This window comes from Haliaeetus albicilla, chromosome W, assembly GCF_947461875.1.
Source record: "Haliaeetus albicilla chromosome W, bHalAlb1.1, whole genome shotgun sequence".
Lineage (NCBI taxonomy): Eukaryota > Metazoa > Chordata > Aves > Accipitriformes > Accipitridae > Haliaeetus > Haliaeetus albicilla.
In genome coordinates, this window is record NC_091515.1 from 35,010,028 (window position 1) to 35,031,781 (window position 21,754).

The 21,754-nt window shown below is 45.0% G+C and overlaps 1 protein-coding gene across 1 annotated transcript in view; it reads right to left on the reverse strand.

The window, feature by feature from the left end:
• LOC138683598 (synaptic vesicle glycoprotein 2C-like) overlaps positions 1 to 8,598 on the reverse strand; it is a 154,792-nt gene extending 146,194 nt beyond the window's left edge. Inside the window, exon 1 of the mRNA XM_069775583.1 lies at positions 8,491 to 8,598. Coding sequence (XP_069631684.1) covers positions 8,491 to 8,598 — 108 coding nt within the window. The remainder of the gene's footprint in view (positions 1 to 8,490) is intronic.
• Positions 8,599 to 21,754: the final 13,156 nt, after the last annotated feature.

Below are 21,754 nucleotides of genomic sequence, written 5' to 3' on the forward strand. Positions count from 1 at the left end.
CGATCGGCGGGTGGTGAGCAATTGCCCTGCGCATCATTTGTACATTCCAATCCTTTTATTACTACTGTTGTCATTTTATTAGTGTCATCATTATTATGATTAGTTTCTTCTTTTCTGTTCTATTAAACCGTTCTTATCTCAACCCACGAGTTTTACTTCTTTTCCCGATTTTCTCCCCCATCCCACTGGGTGTGGGGGGAGTGAGTGAGCAGCTGCGTGGTGCTTGGTTGCTGGCTGGGGTTAAACCATGACACAAAGCTATTTTCCAGTATTTGAGAAACTATTGTAAACCAACTTTTTTCAACGTCAGTGATGTGACTTCTCTCTAAAGTAAATGTTGCTTGTAGAAATCACTGAAGAGTCATTTTATTATGTATATTTGCTGAAATATGAGTAACTCAAGGGTATGACCTGAAATGTGCTTAACATCCCACTTGGTGTTTTAAGGGATATGTGTTATTCTGGAAGGCATAGGAAGAAAATGTTTACTAAATGTTCTAGACTTTCCTAGTGCTTGGTTCACGTACAGTCTTTCAGAATAGAACTGCATTGTCCACCCAGTGAAGACACTGACAGACTGACAGTTTAGCAGGTGGTTGCACCTGCAATGCACAAGGAGAGGCTGTGGGTTTGCTCAGCTGGGAAGAGAAAGCCAAGGGAAGCAGGAGGATCTAATTGCTGTCTTCCATCATCTAATGAGTAATTAGAAAGAAGATGGAGTCAGAAAAGGGAATGGAAATTTGAATGAGATATAAAGAAGAAATTCTTCACTGTGCAGGTGGTGAAGCACTAGAGCAGGTGCACAGAGAAGCTGTGGCATCTCCATCCTTGGAGATACTCAAAACTTGCCTGGACATGGCCCTGAGCAACCTGAATTAATTTTGAAGCTAGCCTGGCTTTCAACAGGAGGCTGGAGCAGAAGACCTTCAGAAGTCCCTTCACACCTTCATTATTCTATGAATCTACTGATATGAGGAATTACTGGTATAAAGACCATATATTACTGAAAGTTAATAAATCATGGAATTCAGTCTCCCTCTCCTGTAAGCCCTTCTACTCACATCAGAATAGTATCTGGTCAAGATCAGGGCCTCTTTTTACAATTGCTTACAAATTCAGAAGATGTACACCTAGGAGTGAAGAATTTATGATCTGAGAGAGAATTTTATTACTTACAGCAAAATACTCTGTGCTGTTAAACTGTATCTCATAAAATCTCTTTTATTTGGCTAGAAATTCTTGTACTGGCATAGACTGAGAGGCAAAATCAAGTTAATTACCTTGATTAAAAAATTGGTTTTGCTGATAAAGGAGGCTATTTGTTCTCTTCTTAAAGAGCCAAATTGTAGAACTGCTGAATCATTTCATTCTCTATTTCTTAGTGGAGATGCAGTAGCTCATAGTGTCAGCTCATAGCTGACTTTCAGGCCACCTTTCCTAGGGAACTGTACTTTGGAGTACACAGAGAGGATTTGAGTAAAAATTACTGCACTTTATAGTTAAATACAGTTATTCTAAGGCTGAAACAAAATATTTTGAATAAATCTCATTGCATGGGATCAGAAAACATGGAGACTGTAGGGCTTGCTTTACCAGTCTAAGCTGCTGTCCTGGGTTCAGCTGGGATAGAGTTAATTTTTTACAGGAACCTGGGAGGTGGGGGGCATAGCCGGGGCAGCTGACCTGAACTGGCCAAGGAGCTATTCCATACCATGTGACATCATGCTCAGTATATAAATGGGGAGCGGGCCGGGGGGGTGGTCTCTACTTTTCGGTGGGGGAAGTGGCAGAGCGTCGGGTCCCGGGTGGTGAGCAGTTGCACTGTGCATCACTCTTTTTGTATACTCTTTCATTAGTACCGTCGTTGTTGTTGCAATTTCTTTGTGTTGTTCCAGTAAACTGCCTTTATCTCAACCCTCGAGGTTCCAGTTTTGTTTTTTTTTCTCTCCTCCGTTTTTCCCCCTATCCCACCGGAGGGGGGCGGGAGGAGTGAGCGAGCGGCCGCGTGGTCCTTTGTTACCGGCTGGGCTGAAACCACGACAGTCCTTTTTGGCGCCCAACGTGGGGCCCGAAGGGTTGAGATAACGACAGATCTGGCCAGAGCGTGTTGAAACAAATTTGTCATACGCATTTCTTATACTAGATAAATAGATGTTAGTCACAATGTTGATTCAGCTGTTTACATGGTGGCGTTTTGTAAGTTCTTATATGCTCTATGTATTGCCTGTAGTTGCGTATCTCATCTCTGGGAGAGTGATTGGGATTATCATTTTGCTGTACTGGGCAATGTCGACTTGTGAAATGATTACATCACTGGTCATGAAGTTAAGCTGGTATCTGTATGAGGCAGTGATATCATTTCCATACTTTCGGCACCTTCTGTCAGATTTTATTGGTAATTACACCCAATCCATGGGGAAGTTGGGGGGGATACTTCCCCCCGTCCATTCCCCTCCCTTTTCTCCTTCCGACTAATTACAACAGCTTTTGAGAATTTTGAATATCCTTGGGATGCGCAAGCCAGTGTGCTGTTAGTGCTATGCCTCCTGACTATGTTTCAGGTCTTGTCTAGGGCTACAAAAAGGCTCTTTAAGAGTACCACCCAGAGATCTGTCCCAAAGCTGGATATTCATGGGTGGCATGGCATGTGGGAGGATGTGGGCAGGTATCTAGAGAACTTCTCACCTCCAGTGACTTGGAAGTTAACTCCCAAACAACTACAGAACCCTCATGAAGTGATAGAATTTTTGAAAGGAAAATGCTGTGGCTATCCCAGAGACACACAACTCACTACACTGTGCTGGGCCCTGGCCAGTATCTACCAAACCCTGCTTGATATTATGCAGCACCCCCAGGGGGAAAAGGGGGAAAAGATGGAAAACAGGACAACATGCACTGTGGCTACCCAAACCCTGACAACAGACACCGTGGCTACCCCAACCCCGACAACATGCACCGTGGCTACCCAAACCCTGACAACAGACACCGTGGCTGCCCCTACCCCGACAACAAGCACCGTGGCTGCCCCTACCACGACAACAGGTACCATGGCTAACCCTACCCCGGTGACAGATACTGCCACTAAACCAGAGAACCAACCTGTGCCAGTGTCCCGATCCAATATCGGGGAGGGTTGTTAAATGATCCCGAGAGCGAGATTAAGACACAAACGAGGTCAGATGCTGTACAACCTTACAACTTTTATTTCCTACAATAACCAATAGCTGCGATAGAACAGAGGGAGGAAGGAGAAAAAGAGGCAGACCTAAGCAAGTGAACGGAAGAGAGGTAGCGAGACTAGTTACCACCACCACGAAGCCAGCAACGTCCCGCTGAGTTGGTTCCAATGCCGGTGATGGAGGGTCGGGTTCCTCTGCCGCCAGCCAGGTGTCTCTCCTTCAGGTGTCACAGTCCTTCTGATGTTTTTCCATGTTTGAGTCTTCTGTCCTTGAGAGGGGAGCACGCAGTGCTCTTATTGTCCCAGTCCCCACAATTTTTCAGAAAAGTCCACCCATTTCCACAGAGCTCATTACCCTATCAGGCAAGCACAGCTCGGCAGGTGCGGATATGGTGGTTTCTTTGGGGACGTCTTGTGCGTACTCCCCTACAACAGCAGGGTATTGGGGCAGCAGCACCGTGAGTCAGCAATGTGGGTCAGCACTTCAGCACACTCCCTCACATTAGGCAGCAGCACCGTGAGTCAGCAATGTGAGTCAGCAACTCAGCACAGTCCCTCACATCCACCCCGTGGCTTGACATTGCTGTCCTCATGGTGGCGTAGAAAGTAAAGGTGTAGAGAGAGAAGGAGAGAAAAAGTGCATGCTACAACGATATAACCAAGTTAACAAAGTTCCATAGTACAGCAAAAACAAAAAACCAAAGGTTAAAATAAGATGATTTGGCTTTTCGAGGCTTATTCTATGTTACTACAGTACTTCTACATTAAGCAACAATATGGACGAACAACAATATCATAACAGTTATCTTACTTATGATATTCCTAAGTAGGTTAAACAACAGCACCTAATAACCAATAACATCTACTTAGCATATCAGAACAGTTAACTATTATAAATTTGACTAACTCTACAATATTAAAGCATATCTCAGGGTTACAAAGAGTCAATAACAGAACATGGCGACCGTTCGCATGGTGAACAGCTACAAGGACAAAAGAGAAGTATTAAAAGAACTATTAAGATAACCATTATTAAAGCAAAGGCTATATAATAAATTGGAATCAACGCAAACACATAGTCATACTCCGTCATTTTGCCGGCGGTATGCTGTAAAATGGTCTCAGCTCTAGCGGTCCACGTGGTTTGCCAGTGTTAGAGTCCGCATGCGCAGCGGAAAAGCTGTTCTCTATGCCCCCTTATCCTAAGGTACATGCGCAGTTTAGACCTAGAAGCTTTTCTCCCAAATTTGAACAAAGGTAAATGAACAGTAGTCCTACATAACAATGATTAACCACTATTCTACTAAAACACATCTTAAGATAGCAATGGTGATAACAATATTTACTAAAACGTGTCCCCGGTCGGGCCTAGGAAGGTGTTCCTGGTCTTCCGGAACGGGGAGGGGGAGAGGGTGGTTGTCCACACGAACAAGTACAATTACAAGATGGTTTACCCGGACCCTTACAAGACCAATACATGCATACCATAAAGAAAAATACAGCAAAGGCCAACAAAATAGCTGCCACAAAGTTCCAAAGCCACCCAGTACACTTACAAGCCAAACACATACATATCGAAAAAGACCACAAAACAACTGCCACAAAGTAGAGTATAAGAAGGGTATACATTTTGGCTAATTACGGAGCTAAAACTGGTGGTGTGACTAACCTGAGTGAGAAGGGGCGTTTACCCAGTTCCATGCCCCCAGCCCAGAGCGCATGTGCCTAAAAATTTGATACAGTTGCGTGCTTTGATTGGCGAACGACACGAATCTGGTTTACACCGTCAGGTGAAGCAGCAGATACAAATTGCATGTTAGATACAACGTGTTGGATTAATTGAATAAAACAGGGAATAGCACATGGCACAAACATCAAAGCAACAAATGCACATAACAGGTAAAACAGAAGCTGTTTCACCCATGATGCTCCAGGTAACCAAGACCATAGATTGCCATTCCATCCGTTCCATGTTTGAACAGGGACATGGGCTAGTTTCCTGATATCTGAAGTCAGCTGAAGAACTACTTCACCTACGTCGTCTATTTCTAAACAACAATTCGAAACATTTAATTTCCCACATACTCCTCCCTCTTCAGCTAGTAAATAATCCAAAACCATATGGTGTTGAAGGATTGCAGCACGCATCTCTCGAGATTGTTGGGTTAAAAGGTCTATAGCATTAGCAGTTTTATTGGTAATAATTTCTAAAACTGCTTGCAATCGAATTATGCGGTTCAAATTATAAATTGGTTCTCGTGCCCCTGATATTGGTTCACTGGGATTCCAAGTGGCAGGCCTATAATGCTCAATTATTCTTTCAGGGGGCCACTCATTTTCCCCCCACCTTTGTGTTCCTCCTATTTTAACGTCAACATCTCGCTTGTTACGTGCAATCCTTTCGTTTCCCAAATTATCATATAGTCTCACTCCCAATCGAGGGCCACCCGTCTCTGGAAGAAGGAAAAACAGGGGTCGGATAAACCCTATATAACAAATCCCTGACCAATTCGCTGGTAGTTGCTTGTAGGCAGTATGTCCACAAATCCAATAATGGCCCTTTTTGGCTTTGGCACCGTTAGCAAATGGTCCATCTGCAGTCTTTGGGAATTGGAAATAAGTTGTGTTCTCATTTCCCAAAGGACTGTAAAATTCAGTTGGTCTGTTGTTGCTGTTTGTCTGGCCGGTACAATACCAGGCACCAGTATGGTTCTTCCACTTACAAATTTGATGATAAACGTGGCTTCTAGACCATCGGAAAGAGAAGGTTTCATTTTTGTTTGACCAAAACCCTTTGAATGCTTTACTGCGTCCGGTTTCGTCCAGCCACATCCATATGTAAACCCCTGCCTCTTTATTAACCAATCGATGTGTGAGTGTCCTTTGACACCTGCTTTCTCCGACATTGACCCCTCCCTTCTGGGTGCGATTTAAACAATATCTACCCACAGTAGGAAATTGAATTGGCCATGTTTCGCCATCGTCCCAGGTGGTACTGTCAGTTTCACTGTAATTGCTTACAATTTGTGCTGGAGTGAGGGACGTGGAGGTCCACGGCCAGCTTGACAACCCTAAAGGTCCTCCACAAACCCAACAATGACTCGGATTAAAGGCTTGGCTTACAGCTTTTGCTAACAGGACAAATTCATTGTCCTTAAAGGGATCGTATGGGATAAAGGGAGGTGGGGGAATTGGTTTCCCTTCACCCTCATAGATAAATCCCCAACATAACATAATTACGAATAACATTGTGTCTGCTTCTCTTCTTCTGTGGGTACGTCTGTGTTGCTTGCTTCTCCCTGAAAGTGAAACAAAACCAAATTCGCTTCTCGGGTTAGAAAGAAGGGACAATCCATCTAGTATGAATCTTATGAATTTTTCCACAGGCATCTTTGGCCTTCCAGGTGTATTTGTTAAGGGGTGTGTCCAATACCAGAGGCACGGTGCCCACTGTGGGAAGTTCAACCAGGACAGGTTGTCCTGGGAAATGAGATGGGTTGCTGGGGTGGTCAGGACCATGCGGGGCTGGCATGATTGTTGGAGCTTTTGGGCAGAATGCTGTGGTCTTTGGACATCCCCAGCGGCTATTAACACTGGTCACTGCATCCCACACTCTCTCAGTCCATCCTGGCTTGTGCGGTTTGAGAAAGCGTTTTAGCAGACCATTTGTTCTTTCCACAATTCCATTTGCTTGTGGGTAATACGGGGTATGGAACACCCACGAAATTCCCTCCTGGGTTGCCCATTCCTGGACTACTTTGGCTGTGAAATGTGAGCCGTTATCTGATTGGATTGATTGTGGCTTGGGGAAAATTCCAAACCATTCTTTTAGAGCTTTTATTGTGCTTTCTCCTGTTGCCTTAGCACACGCTTTAGCTTGCACTAGTCCAGATACTATCTCCACACCTACCAGTATGTAGTATTTTCCCTCTGACCTCCGAAAGGGACCGATATAATCAATCTGCCAAGCCTCCCGTAGGCCTTTTCCCTCTCTCAAATGCAGGGGGTCACCCTCCAGCGGATGTCTGTCCAAACGGACACGCAGGAGGACACGCAAGTTTTACATTCTTCCCTGGTAACTGGCCACCCTCGAGCGTGTGCTTCACAATAGAGGTCTTTAGCTCCTGAATGTTTCCGTTTTACATGTAGCCATTCTAACAGGCGTTCCCAATTTTCCACTATCTGGGTGCTTTGTAGGAGAGCTAGCCGGGCCAGTTCATCCACTTTAGCATTCCATTGGCTCACCGGGGCATCATCTGGTTGGTGAGATGCTACCCATGCTACTGCAAATTTTCCTTGTCTGGCAATGGTGAGAATATCTTGCCATTTTTCTTTTTGCCATACAGGTATCCTATTGACCTCCCATCCGTTTTGTTCCCAGAATGGAAGCCATTCAGTGCAGCCTTTAAACACAGCATAAGAGTCAGTATAGATATAGACAGAAGAAGCAGATTGAGCCTCGTGCTGGAAGACGCTCCACACAGCAATTAGTTCTCCTACTTGTGCACTACCTATTCCTTCGGTAATGATCTGTTCCTTGGTATCTACTCGAAGTGCCACAGCTCGATATTTCCAGACTTTTCCCTCTCGCTTTGACGAGGCATCCGTGAACCAGACATTTTGCAATTGTCCAGAAAACGGAGGAGCTAATTCTATTACAGGCAAAAGCTCGGAGGTGTCTCTATCTGGGTTTAATCTTTTAATTCAATAAAACTTTCTGAGAAAGCGTGTGGCATAACTGGAATAGGGTTGTGTCGTGGTTTAAGCCCAGCTGGTAACAAAGCACCACGAAGCCGCTTGCTCATTCCTCCCCCCCATCCCCGGTGGGATGAGGAGAAAATATAAAGAAAGGCTCGTGGGTCAAGACAAGGACAGGGAGGGATCACTCACCACTTATGGTCACAGGCAAAAGACAGGCTCAACTTGGGGAAGAAACAAAAGCAATTTAATTTACTACAAATCAAATCAAAACAAGGATACTGAGAAGTAAAACCAAACCTTAGAACACCTTCCCCCCACCCCTCCCTCCTTCCTGGCTCAACTCCACTTCCGGTCTTCTCTACCAGCGGAGCAGGGGAACAGGGGATGGGGGTTGTGGTCAGTTCACCATACGTTGTCTCTGCCGCTCCCTCCTCCTCAGGGGGAGGACTCCTCACTCTTCCCCTGCTCCAGTGTGGGGTCCCTCCCACAGGAGATAGTCCTTCACAAACTTCTCCAACGTGAGACCTTCCCACAGGCTGCAGTCCTTCATGACCTTCTCTGGCATGGGTCCTTTCCATGGGCCGATCTTCAGTCAGAAACTGCTCCAGCACGGGCTTTCCCATGGAGTCATGGCCATCTTTAAAGGGGGTATCCAACTGTTCTGGCATGGGGTCCTCCACGGGCCGCAGGTGGATATCTGCTCCACTGTGGACCTCCATGGACTGCAGGGGGACAGCCTGCCTCACCATGGTCTTCCCCAGGGGCTGCAGGGGAATCTCTGCTCTGGCGCCTGGAGCACCTCCCCCCCCTCCTTCTTCACCGACCTTAGTGTCTGCAGAGTTGTTTCTCTTACATATTCTCACTCCTCTCTCCGGCTGCCGTTTCTGTTGCACAGCAACTTTTTCCCCTTCTTAAATATGTTATCACAGGGGTGCTACCACTGTCACTGATTGGCTCAGCCTTGGCCAGCGGCAGGTCCATCTTGGAGCTGGCTGGCACTGGCTCTGTCCAACATGGGGGAAGCTTCTGGCATCTTCTCAGAAACCACCCCTGTAGCCCCCCTGCTACCAAAACCTTGCCACACAAACCCAATACATTTTCCAACTTTTATATCCTATTACAAACCATAAAAAGTAACAGGTGTTAAAGATAAAAAAAAAAACGTGCTTCGAGTGAATAGCAAAATGCCTGGAAGGCAGTGGGGTTAAAAAGCAGGGTGTTAAGGTATCTTTTAACATTATGCCAAGAAACCACTACTTTCTTATCAAGGTTTATTGGCCGCAACATCTGATTCCCCACAAGGAGGGCAATATAAACCAACAGCAGAGAATGAGGGAGTTGGCAGACCATATTAGCTCAGAACTGAGAGCAGTCTTGGGACTCTAATTCTGCAGGCACAGGGATCATGTGTCCCTGCAGAAAGCTGGCAGCACAGAAAGCTGATTCTTTTAAGAAAGTTTTTCCCAGTGGGAGCTGATACTGTGGCCCTGTATTTCCTCCTGAAATGTAAAGAATGCTTGCCTGTTTTATTCCAGGAAGAAATGAAAGGTGCTGAATTCCAACTTGTAATACGTAGCTTGCCCTACAAGATGGTCTTCAACCTTCCCATGTTTTCCCTAAGCTCCAGTGCTGTTCTGTGGCATCTGTCAGTCTAGTATTTGCGTGGTTGCTGTTTCATAGCACCTGCGCATCACAGATTTGTACAGAGTAATTCCAGAAATGGATACTTGAGTAGTTGAGGCTGATCCTGTTGCACTTGCAGATTTCATTCCCTGAAGACTTTCTACAATGCACTATTTTATTATTTTTCTTTCAGAGTAGGACTCCTTGGCTATTGTTCTTAGAACTTCACTTCAGTCTCAGCACTTTTAAAATACATTTTTCTAGATATCTATCCCCAGGCTTTCTATCTGTCTTCTCCATTGTGAGGGGGATGCTTTTCCTTTCTTCTTTTCACCTTGAGCAGTTCTTGACAGCTGATGGGTCTTTACTTTCAGTGGAGAATGGCATCTGCTTTCTGTGCAGCAGTAAACATGACCATGGCAGATGCAAGAAACTGCTGGTTGTTTTTTGTGGTTTATTTGGTTGGTTTTTTTTTTTTTTTGATTGGCAATGTTGAGCAATGAGAACTTGCTTGTCCACCTGCTTTGTGCTATTCCCTCTCTATTGAAATGCAGGATAATTGTTTTCACTGTGATTCTGACAACTGAAAATGACAAAATGTATTGGATGCACATACCCTGATGAAGAAGAGAAGGGGGATAGCTCTTGGCTCCAGTGGGAAATATAATTTTCTTTTACTGTGACAGTCTGAAAAGTGCAGAAATATGTTTAAATGTTTGGTTAAAATGAAAGTTTTTAAATAATGAAAGTTCAACTTCCCCAAGATTTGCGTAGTCATTGCAGGTAGTGTGGGTACAATATGCAATCTCATTAGCTTTCACTGAAGGAACTTGGTTTATGTCATCCAGTCTGGCTTAAATTTCTCCTTGCTTGATTCTTGTCAACACTTATTGAACATGTTGATGCATTTTAGTAACCACCATTCAACACAGATCCTGGAAATGCTTGTTTAAGAGGTCCACAGGAAGCATGGAAGAGTGCTCAAAGTGGAAATTAAAACCACAGTGTTGGAAGAGCATTCCAAAGGTCCTGCCTTGCCTTGCAGTCACTCATTTAATGAGAACCACATTTTCAGTGTTTACCATGTGAAAACAACAAGTAGCATCTTCAAGTAGCCAGATTGTGATCAGACTGATTGCAAAACCAACCATAGCAATTAAAACTCCAGTATTTAAGTACAATAAGGCAAATCAAGGAAGTAGGTAATTAGCATCAGATTTTAAAAAACTTACTATTAAAATTGTTTTCTTTGTATGTGTTATTCTCTGTGTTATTAGTTTATTGTGTAAAAGTGTACTGGTTTCGGCTGGGATAGAGTTAATTTTCTTTCTAGTAGATGGTATAGTGTTATGTTTTGGATTTAGTATTAGAAGAATGTTGATAACATGCTGATGTTTTCAGCCGTTGCTAAGCAGTGTTTAGACTAAGTCAAGGATTTTTCAGCTTCTCATGCCCAGCCAGCAAGAAGGCTGGAGGGCCACAAGAAGTTGGGAGGGGACACAGCCAGGACAGCTGACCCAAACTGGCCAAAGGGGTATTCCATACCATGTGATGTCATGCCTAGTATATAAACTGGGGGGAGTTGGCCTGGGGGGGTGTCGATGCTCAGGAACTACCTGGGCGTCAGTCGACAAGTGGTGAGCAATTGCATTGTACATCACTTGTTTTGTATATTCCAATTCTTTTATTATTATTATTATTGTAATTTTATTATTGTTATTATTATCATTATTAGTTTCTTCCTTTCTTTTCTATTAAACTGTCTTTATATCAACCCACAAGTTTTGCTTTTATCCTTCCAATTCTCTCCCTGTGAGAGTCTGAAAGTGTTAATGTCTCAAACATTGTGGTGGGGCAAGTTCTGCATAACGACTAACTGCATAACAACGAACCCACGAACCACAGGTAAAAAGAAGCCAATCAGCACAGATCAGCATAGGACATCAGCAACAGGACAGGGAGGGCATGCCAGAGGATGCACAACTCTGTGTTCTGATACGCTGAGCAGGGCAGCTCACCACGCATGGCCAAAGATCAAACAATGGTCACATCCGCAGGGAAGGGGAAGTTACTCCCCAAACCACCCCCAAGCCCACCGACCCATTTCCCGAAGGTTCTGAAAGCACAAACCGCGCATGACACCTAATTAGCCTAATGAGTTTGAGTGCCCGCCTGAAGGAGGGGCAAGGATGATAAAAGGACACAAACCAAAGCCCCGCATGTGCACGCCCACCAGAACTGGACCCCTAGGCTGACTGGACCAACGCGGGACCCAGGACCGGTGAAATCTTTCTCTTTTCTTTTCCTTTTTCTCTCTGTCTTGCTCGCTCTTTCTCTTTCCTTTTTCATAATCCCTACACCTCATCCCTTTAGACACAAAACCGTTGACCAAGTCTGGGACTAGGAGTGGATCCAGCCGCCCCTAGGCTCCTCTCTGAGAAGGAGTCTAGAAAGCAAGGGGGTCGGCTCTGAACCTCCTGACCCAACGGGAGGGATCTCCTTCTTCCCTGAAGTGATGTATATGGTTACCATGGGTTACACGGTTTACTGAGGTAGTTCCATGCTAGTTCCTGTTTAGAGAAAACACGCCACCTACTATTATACCTCCCAAGTTCAGGTTGCTTCTGCCACGAATAAAATGTTTAACTGATCGCTTGGTGTCGCTTCACCTTAATTTAGCCCGAGGGAATTCCGAATTCACCACGACCCCTCCCTGGTCTGTCCAGCCCAGGTCGCAACACTCCCTCATCCCAATGGGTCAGGGGGGAAGTGAGTGAGTGGCTGTGTGGTGCTTAGTTGCTGGCTGGGGTTAAACCACGACAAAAAGATACCAAGAAATTTAAAAGTATCTCCTATTTTTTGTTCAGTCACCTTTTCCTAGAAAAGTAACCTTTTGAGTAAAAAAAAAAAACTCAAAAGAAAGGATCACTCCCCTATATAGCCTTTACAGTTTTGCTGCTGTAATTTAATTAATAGATATGGCTATTATTTTTTTTTTACATTGTCTAGACCTACTGCTGGGGGGGGCATTGAGCTGAAGCTACTTCTGAGGAATTAGATGGGTTGGTAAGTATTACAACCAAAGAGTAGATAGAATCTTCCTTGGCTGTCAATAATGAAGCTATTTTGTACATCAAAAGAAAGCATGAAAAGAGCTTAATAAGAGAGGGTGGACCATAGATGAATCCTAAAACCAGATTCTGACCTTAGGTGGAACTGTGGATCATAGGAGTTTAAAAGTGTCATGGTTTAACCTGAGCCAGCAACTAAGCACCACGCAGCCACTCGCTCACTCACCCCCACCCAGTGGGACAGGGGGGAGAATCAGGGAAAAAAAAGGTAAAACTCGTGGGTTGAGATAAGAACAGTTTAATACGACAGAAAGTAAGAAACTAATAAGGATAATAATAACAATAATAAAATGACAATAATAATAATAAAAGAACTGGAATATACAAAACAAGTGATGCACAATGCAATTGTTCACCACTTGCTGACTGATGCCCAGTTAGTTCCCGAGCAGTGATCCCTCCCCAGCTGTGGCAGAGGATCCACAGGGGACATCACACACAGACCAATGTGATCAAGTGAAGCCCATTTACTACAACTTTCAGCACAGTTATATACCCTATGCGCTTATGCACGCGCCTTATACAGTGCTTTGATTGGTACAATATCCTGTTTCACGTGGCGCTATCTTATCCTCTATTGGCTGTGCAAGCTTCTTCACGAGGTGTCCAGCGGTTACTTATCTCATTCTTCAGCATCCAGGAGTTGTTTGTCAGGGTCTTATCTTCCTTTTCCCAGCGTACAAGGACACAGCGTCCTTGTCCGCTTCAGCACTTCGTATGCTTATGCTTTGTTCCCAGCTAAAGTCTGGATTGCTCACATGCCCTCGCCCAGCCAAGAAATCCTCGACACCCGGCCAACTCCCCCCACTTAATATACTAGGCATGACATCACATGGTACGGAATGCCACTTTGGGTCAGCTGTCCTGGCTGTGTCCCCTCCCAACTTCTTGTGCCCCTCCAGCCTTCTCGCTGGCTGGGCATGAGAAGCTGAAAAAACCTTGACTTAGCCTGAACACTGTAGCGTTTGCTACATATCAAGGTGCCACGATTAGATCACTGGTCGGCCTGGACCAGGGAAAGAGACAGATAACACACACAGTGTGAGCGCCAACTTCCGCCTTTTATTGCGCAGTCAATTCCTTTTATACTAACAAGGGTAGGCAGGATTACAGATATGTCATAGGGCTGCGACTAACCCTCCGTCTTTCCGTGACATCGCGAGATCTTCCGAACGCCGAACCCTACATCTCCCCCTCCCTATGACTAGCTAGCTTCTATTATTATGAACAATTCTACGCAAAGAAATAACTGTGTAAAGTACTATGAGCATAAGCATATTTCTACAACTAAGTTGAAACACTGTGTCTTAAACACACGTAAATGTCCCATTTACCTTGCAGAGCAAGGAGCTCCTTCACAGAGAATTCACACAAGTGGTAAATGGAAAGTTAAGGCTGAGAAAGAATTACTTCTATTACTTTATAAAGTTTATCGTTGGTGCACTGATGTTAAGGCTTACTGTCTGAGGCACCCAGATTCCCAGCTGTGAGCTCTGACAGCCGTATCCCATAAAGGCACATATTGATGGGCTCTGAGAGGGATGTCATCCGGATATACATCAGGGTCCCCCAATTGGTTTTGCATCCACTGCCAGAAATTTGTAGCGGATACCCAAGGTGTCACAAGCCAGGAAAGGATGACAGCAACCTGTAGGAAAAACACTCAAACACTACGAGGTTAAGGCTGGACGAACCATACGACTAGGGACCCATTTCAGTAGCCCTTTAGGCGTCTGTACACAGGCATACCCTCACCCGAGACAACGCAGCTCAAACGGCCCATCCCATTGGCGTGTCTGAAGGTCACGCACGTGGACCAACAGGTAGGGGCCTTTCTCTTCCGTGCTCGTAAAATGTCGTTGCGCCGCAGCTGCTCCAGGTCCCCTCGAACTGTCTGATTTAATGAAGTTAATGCAGTTAACAGAAGACACTGTGTACGGAGAACAGGTGTGTTATCCTGTAACCAGGAGGGCTCCTCCTGCTCCCCCTCCCTAAGCCGATCGAGCAGGGTCTTTAAGGTTCAATGTGCTCGTTCTACAATGGCCTGGTCAGTGCTATTATAAGGGATGCCATTTTTACTTAACAAGCTGAACAAGGTAAAATTATTACAATAGCTAAAATCACAATAACTACAATAATGCCCATAACTCTTTAAGCCAACCCGTTACCCCTAATGACCCAAACCATGAGGACTATGAGGAAGATGAACCATCCATACATTCTTGTGTCATCTTGCTCTGCGAACTCAGCCCAGCAATCGGTAGGTGCCAGCTTTCCGTGGGCGTCCCCACAGAGGCAACGATGGCCTCACCGTACACTAGCCCGATGCTCTTCGGAAAATCCCGGTATTTATACATTTGCAGAGGAACGGGTTTTAGCACACGTGGCCAGCGGGTGCCAAAAGTCTGCCTCGGTTGCAATCTATGACGCATGCGCTCGCTGGCCAGGCGCGCTGCACGAGTCATAGTCATCTTGTCTATTGGTTCATGGGCTTTACGATGCAGTTGCGGTGCACAGAGAATCTTGACCTGTTATGTTAGCCAAGGTGACCTATACATTAGTTTTCGACTGAGGTGGTATTCATATTGCCACACCATCTATGATGCTCCAGATGATGATGGTCATGCAAATTCAACAGGAGTCCGTTGTGGGCCTGTATCTGTGGAAACACAATCAACCTCGTTCCCAGGTTATTAATGGAAATAGACCTTACCCCTAATTTTGGCTTTAACTAACTTTTACATTTACCCCACACTGTCTTCCCGTAATCACACTATGTTTAATCAAATTATGCTTAACACACTTTTTACCTAAAGCAAGTTCTATATACAATAAGGCACGCTGTTCTAAAAACCTCTCTGAAGGACTCAATGTCCACTAGTCCTCTAAAGTGTAATACTCTATTAGTCACAATCTGTTGGATCAGTGGCTCCAGCACCCGCCGGTGCCGTGCCAGTTGCCATTGGGACAATTCCCGGTCCCAGCATCAGTGCGAAGCCATGGTTTGACCCACTTAGCCGGGATCCAGCGAAGGCCTCGATCTGTAAGCAGACACATATACCCTCTCCCAGTAAGCTTTACTTCTGCCGGTCCACACCATTGCCCGGATTCTGGGTCCTTATACATTACCATGATTCCTGTACTTTGTTGCGTCCTTTCTGCCTGTAAAAGAGCATGATGCACTACCATTCATGGGTCTTTGTGATCACCTGCCAATCTAAGATAATTTAGCACAAATAAGGCTTTGGCCAATCGTTCCTCTGGAAGTAAGCCCTGGGTTCCCCCCTTTTGTTTTTGCAGCATGCTCTTTAGGGTTTGGTTGGCCCGTTCAACAATAGCCTGTCCTGTGGGAAGATGTGGAATACCCGTACCATGGTGAATTCCCCACAAATGACAAAATCGAGCAAATCGTGTAGAACCATAGGCTGGGCCATTGTCCGTCTTAATTTCTTTAGGCACACCCAGCACTGCAAAAGAAGCGTGAAGATGTCATTCAATATGTAAGGCCTTTTCTCCAGTTTGTACCGTGGCCCACATGGCAGCAGGATAGGTATCAATCTGCACATGCGCTCGTACCCAAGAGTCCTACCAGAGGGGCCATATCGTTATTAGTGATACCGCAAAGATTCCGCACCCACTGGATATCTCCCACAAGCTTCTGGACATCATGTACCGTTGAAATTTCTAACATTGCCAGCATCTATGTGCCACCCCAAATACTTCCAAGGTGCTGACTTTTGCACCTTTTCAGGAGCAATTATTACTCCGTGATGGCTTAAGATGTCCTGCAATTGAGTTAAAATTTCATCCTGTGGCAAGTTCCTTCCCGCTATCAAAATGTCATCCATATAATGATAAATAATTAACTGAGGAAACTGCTTTCTTACAGGCTCTAATGCCCAGGCCACATACACCTGACACATCGTGGGGGAATTGCGCATTCATTGCGGTAACACGACCCAATGGTATCTCTTATAGGGCTCTGCCTTGTTACTCGACGGTACCAAAAAGGCGAACCATTCAGCGTCATCTGGGTGCAAGGGAATGGTGAAAAAACAATCCTTTAGATCTATAATTAACAAATCCCATTCTTCTGGAAGCATAACTGGAGACGGCAAACCCAGCTGCAGGGCTCCTATACTGTGCATCACTGCATTCACAGCTCTGAGACCTGTGGTTTCCCTGTGGAGCCGAATCCACCATCTCCACGTTGTACTTCTCCTGGGTTCGGAACACACGACCTGAATGGAACTAATTGTGCTATTCTGGTACCTTTAGGAATAGAAACAGGAGGGATTAAAACATGAATCATAATTTTCACAATCTCACAATAATCTGCATCAATAAGCCCTAGGACTACCAGAATTCCTTTTAGAGCTGTTGAAGATCACCCCATTAAAAATGCACTAAGCCCAAACCCCAGTGGTCCCTTTATGTTGAATGTGTACTGCGGTTTCCACGTCCACTCCGGAGCTTCCTGCAGTGGCGGATATGGTAGTTGCGAGGCTGCTTAAGGGCCGTCAGCCCAAACCCCTTGCATTTGTGTCATCGCGCGAGGGGCCTTGGCGCTCGGTGTAAAGTTTCCCTTCTTCCTGCATTCTTGGTGGTATGGTAATGCTTGGAGCATAGTCCCGTCCACAAGGACATTTTTTATTACTCCCCTCCAATGCCTCTCCCTCTCATCCGCAGCGGCTACTGCAGGCGGCTCCGCGTCTATCGCGGGCGCAGTTGGTTTCACCGTCTCTGGTTCCGAGAGGCGGGATGGATGAAAGGACAGTTTCGGGGGCGCGGATGGTTCTGTCCGGGGGCCGGCCGCGCCTGGCGGCGGCCATTCCATGGCCGGCTGACACGCACCGCTGCAAGTGGGCGGAGGGGGGGGCGGAAAGGGAGGGGCCGAGGGAGGGGCCGGAGGAAGCGCCGGAGGGGGTGCAGATGACGGCTCAGCAGGCACAGGCTCAGGCAAAGGCTCAGGAGGCTCCGTCCGCTCTCCCGGCAAGGGCGTCTGATTTCCCCCTGCGGGGGGGGTGCCTCCTCTGCCACAGTCTCCAACCCCCGCTGCTTCCCAGTTATCCCCTCCGCGGGTGGCCGTTCCTCCCACTCTCTCAACTGACGGTACAAATCTCCCCCGACATCCCCGCCTGGAACCCAGTCCAAGAGGCACTCCCCCAAGTCCCCCCGAACCACCCGCCGCAACCCCCCCCCCATGGACACTGCGGAGGGGGCACATCCGTCCCCGCTGGTGCCGTCCCTACAGGAAAAACCTCCGTCTCTGCCGTACCCTCCGCGTCCATGCCCTCAACCAGAGATGGACCGCTTTGTGAACCCCGCTCCACGGCCGCCCACTCCGTCTGAGTCTGCCTCACTGTCCCCGAGGGCACTATCTCCCGCTGTTTCTGAGGCAGCGCTTCATCCGCAAACAAAGCAGCTCGCGCCGCCGACCAGCACGCCCCAGCCTTCCGTCCTGCCGCGACCACCTTCTCCACTTTTCCCCAACTTTGCAATCGTTCAGCAGCTCCGCGCTCGCCCGCGAGCGCGGATTGGAGCAAAGACTCCCGAATCTCTCCCCATTTTGGGGGGCTTAAAACGTCTCTAGGAAAACCAATGCCTCCCCGGCGCAGCATCCATAGGATGCATTCGCCCGTGGGGCCCCTCCTAATCGTTCCGCGGGCACCCACCTCATCAGCCAATACCTTCAATATCTTAATCACTTGCGCAAGTCCCATCGTCGCCTAGTGCGACCGATCACGTCGGGGTCACCATTGTGTAGCGTTCGCCGCGTATCAAGGTGCCACGATTAGATCACTGGTCGGCCCGGACCAGGGAAAGAGACAGATAACACACACACAGTGTGAGCGCCAACTTCCCCCTTTTATTGCACAGTCAATTCCTTTTATACTAACAAGGGTAGGCGGGATTACAGACACGTCATAGGGCTGCGACTAACCCTCCGTCTTTCCGTGACATCGCGAGATCTTCCGAACGCCGAACCCTACAAACACTACTTAGCAACAGCTGAAAACATCAGTGTGTTATCAACATTCTTCTCATACTGAACCCAAAACATAACACTATACCATCTACTAGAAAGAAAATTAACTCTATCCCAGCCAAAACCAGGGCAAAATGCCTGAGTGTATTTAATGATGGCCAGCTGATTTAGACATATTTTTCACTATTTAAAAGGATGGTATTGCTCATAAAACTTATCAGCATTGTGGCATCCTTCTTCAGGATATTCTCTGAAAGATATTTAGAGCATAGAAATAATACATGGAGGAGTAATATAGTGTAAGTATAAAGTGAAGAATGGCCCTTCTAACTTTGCAGTGGAGCATATACCTGTCATTTTCTACTCCATCTCCCTTGGTTAAAGGAGAATTCATTTTACATTATTATTGAATTTTTATCACAGATGATTCAGTTTGAGTTAAGATTTCCTGATTTTCTTTGAGTAGACTTTTTCATTTTAGGTCTCACATATGCATTTAGTCTGAGTTCATTGCACCAGTAATATTAGCTTTTGGGATTTGTACAGCTTTAAGCAGAGCTTTTGCAGATCCTGTTCCTGTGCTTGATATATCCATCTGTAAGTGAGGAAGAATTAGGCCTGTGATCAAAAGCACTGTGAGAAAAGAATTAGTAATTTGGGTTTTTTTGTGATATTTTAAGGCCCTAAGAGGCACTTAACGATAGTGGGGTTTTTTTAATGGTTGATGTACACAGAAAAGATGGACAAGCTTTCTGGCAAACATGTCCCTTCTTTGGCTGATAAAGGATATCAAATTTCAAGCAAAAACAAGTTAAAAGTAATTCCTCTGGTTTTCTTCTAATTAGGTGAAATAGTTAAATAGTTTAAGAGAAGCTGGGCAGACAGAGCATATAGTGCAGAGAGGGAAACAGTTATCTCTGCTAGTTTAATGAGGAATGAAAGGAATAAAATGGGAAGGGAGAGACTGCAGTGTGCCATGAATCTCCTGGCTCATGATCTTTGATATGCACTAGACTAATGAATTCCCAGGCTCATCTTGTGTATGTGTTTTGTAGATGCTCTGAGGATGAATAGTGAAAAGTGCTGGTACAGGACAAGTGGTGAGAATGTCATCACAGCTGGAAGAGGGTTGGGGACCACCGCTGTTGGTGGCACTGCAGCCTTACAGTGATTTACCCTGGTTTGGTAACTGCAGCCTGAGATAGAAGAGTTGCAGCCTGGGTGTGTGTCTCTGAGTAGAAGAGGCTGAGAACATTTGCTTAGACTATAGATGCCTATCTTTTAATCAACTAACGTTGGCTGAAAAGAATCTTACCCTCATCAGCTTTGGTGCCAGCTCTTATTTATTTGTTGAAATCAAGGTATATATTCTTTATTGGGGCATACTGAAGCAAGTACTATCCCGGGACAATAAAAGAACAGCTCTTCTAGGACAGTTTTGTGCATGGAGAGATGGGAAGGAAGTCCATAGTTATCCCAGTAAATTCAAGGATGGGTTGTACCTCTGCATATGGCTCAGGTCTGTGGTGACTTGTAGGATTGTATCCTTTTTGGTTTTTGAACTGTCCCGTGTAAAAACTGTTGGAGAACTTTGGTAAAATTTGAATACAAATTCAAAAGAAAAGCGGGAAAAATGCTATACTAGGTCCCTAAGTGTATCTTAAATGCCATAGCTCCATTTGAGTGTGACTTCCAGTTCTATTGTGAAAAATTTATTATCTGAAGATATGCATATAGTTAATATGTGTTGTTAGTAACCTATGGTCTTCAGTGAGTCTTCTCATGGCTTATGTTAAGCAAAGATGTAAGCCTTTGTGGGAATGGGATTTCTGACATCTCATAGATTTACATCTTCATGGAACATCATTGATTTAGTTTGAAATCTCCAACCTTCATTTTAGATGTAGCACAATGTGTACCAAGTGGTAACTATACAGAAATTTGTAAATATAATAGAATGGAAAAGAATATAGAGCAACCAAATAATTTCTTTTTTTTTTTTTTTTGTGCATGCATCTTTGAGTGTTCTAAAAAAATTATTTGTAGGTATTACTTGAAATAGTGGTTTTATGTCAGGTGAAATCACTCTTTTCCTGGGAAAATATTATTTTATTTTTTTTTTAATTAAAGGAATTGAATAGGAACGTGGTGTTTAGTTTAGTGAAAGTAAGCAGGCTTGCTGGGTAAGACAGTTGCCACAAACAAGAGTATATGGCTAGACTGTGCTTTAGCTGCTTTATGCTACCCAGGTAGTCATTAATCCTCACTCTTTCAGACTTTCTAGTTGCTTACTTGGAGTTAATCAGTCTGACATAATTAAAAGGGTGGGGAGCTATCATGCATGGGTTGTAAATAATTCCTCTTTGTACTTATCACCCTTAAGGCAGGGATTTCAGTTCACCAAGAAAGCAAAGCTCTTTAAAAGAATAGTGTTCAAACTAGGTATGCTGCTTGGAAACTTAGGCGACATAGAGAAATTTCTGGTTTCATACTCAGTATATCTTTCTGTCTGCACAGATAGAAATTTGACTTGGTTTATGTGCAGTTTTTTTGCTGGTAGGGCTATGCTGTTAATCAGTTTGAACAGGTATCATTCCTTATCGACATACTTGGTCTATCATAAACTACAGTTACACTACAGTGTAAGTTCAGTTGCTTTTTAGAGTCTGATGAATTCATGAGATAAGTGTATTGTAGGAGTGCAAAGCACTGTTTTACCAGTGTTGGCATTTAGACTTTACTTTCATTGAGTATTCCTAAACTGCTGTCTTCCCTCCATAGACATACCCTACAATAAAATTGAATTTGACAATATCAATACAACTAAAAATCCTTAAAAGAAGGCTGTAATCACTAAAAAAAGCAGTAATCTAAGAATCAGAGCAATTCAGTTTAGGTTAAATAGGGTGCAGGCACTCCCTAAAATAATCTAAAATGGTCACAATCTAGGAACACTTTGTAATCAAGCCTCAGAAGAGCACCTGTTAGGAGTTCATGAAGTTCTTGAAAGTATTTGTAGAAAGCTACAGCAGACCTAGTGAATTTTTTTATACATTGTATGTTCAATAACAGCTAGTAGATACTGTAGTCCACACACAGGTAACAGTAAGGATCAGATGTCTTATTCAGTAC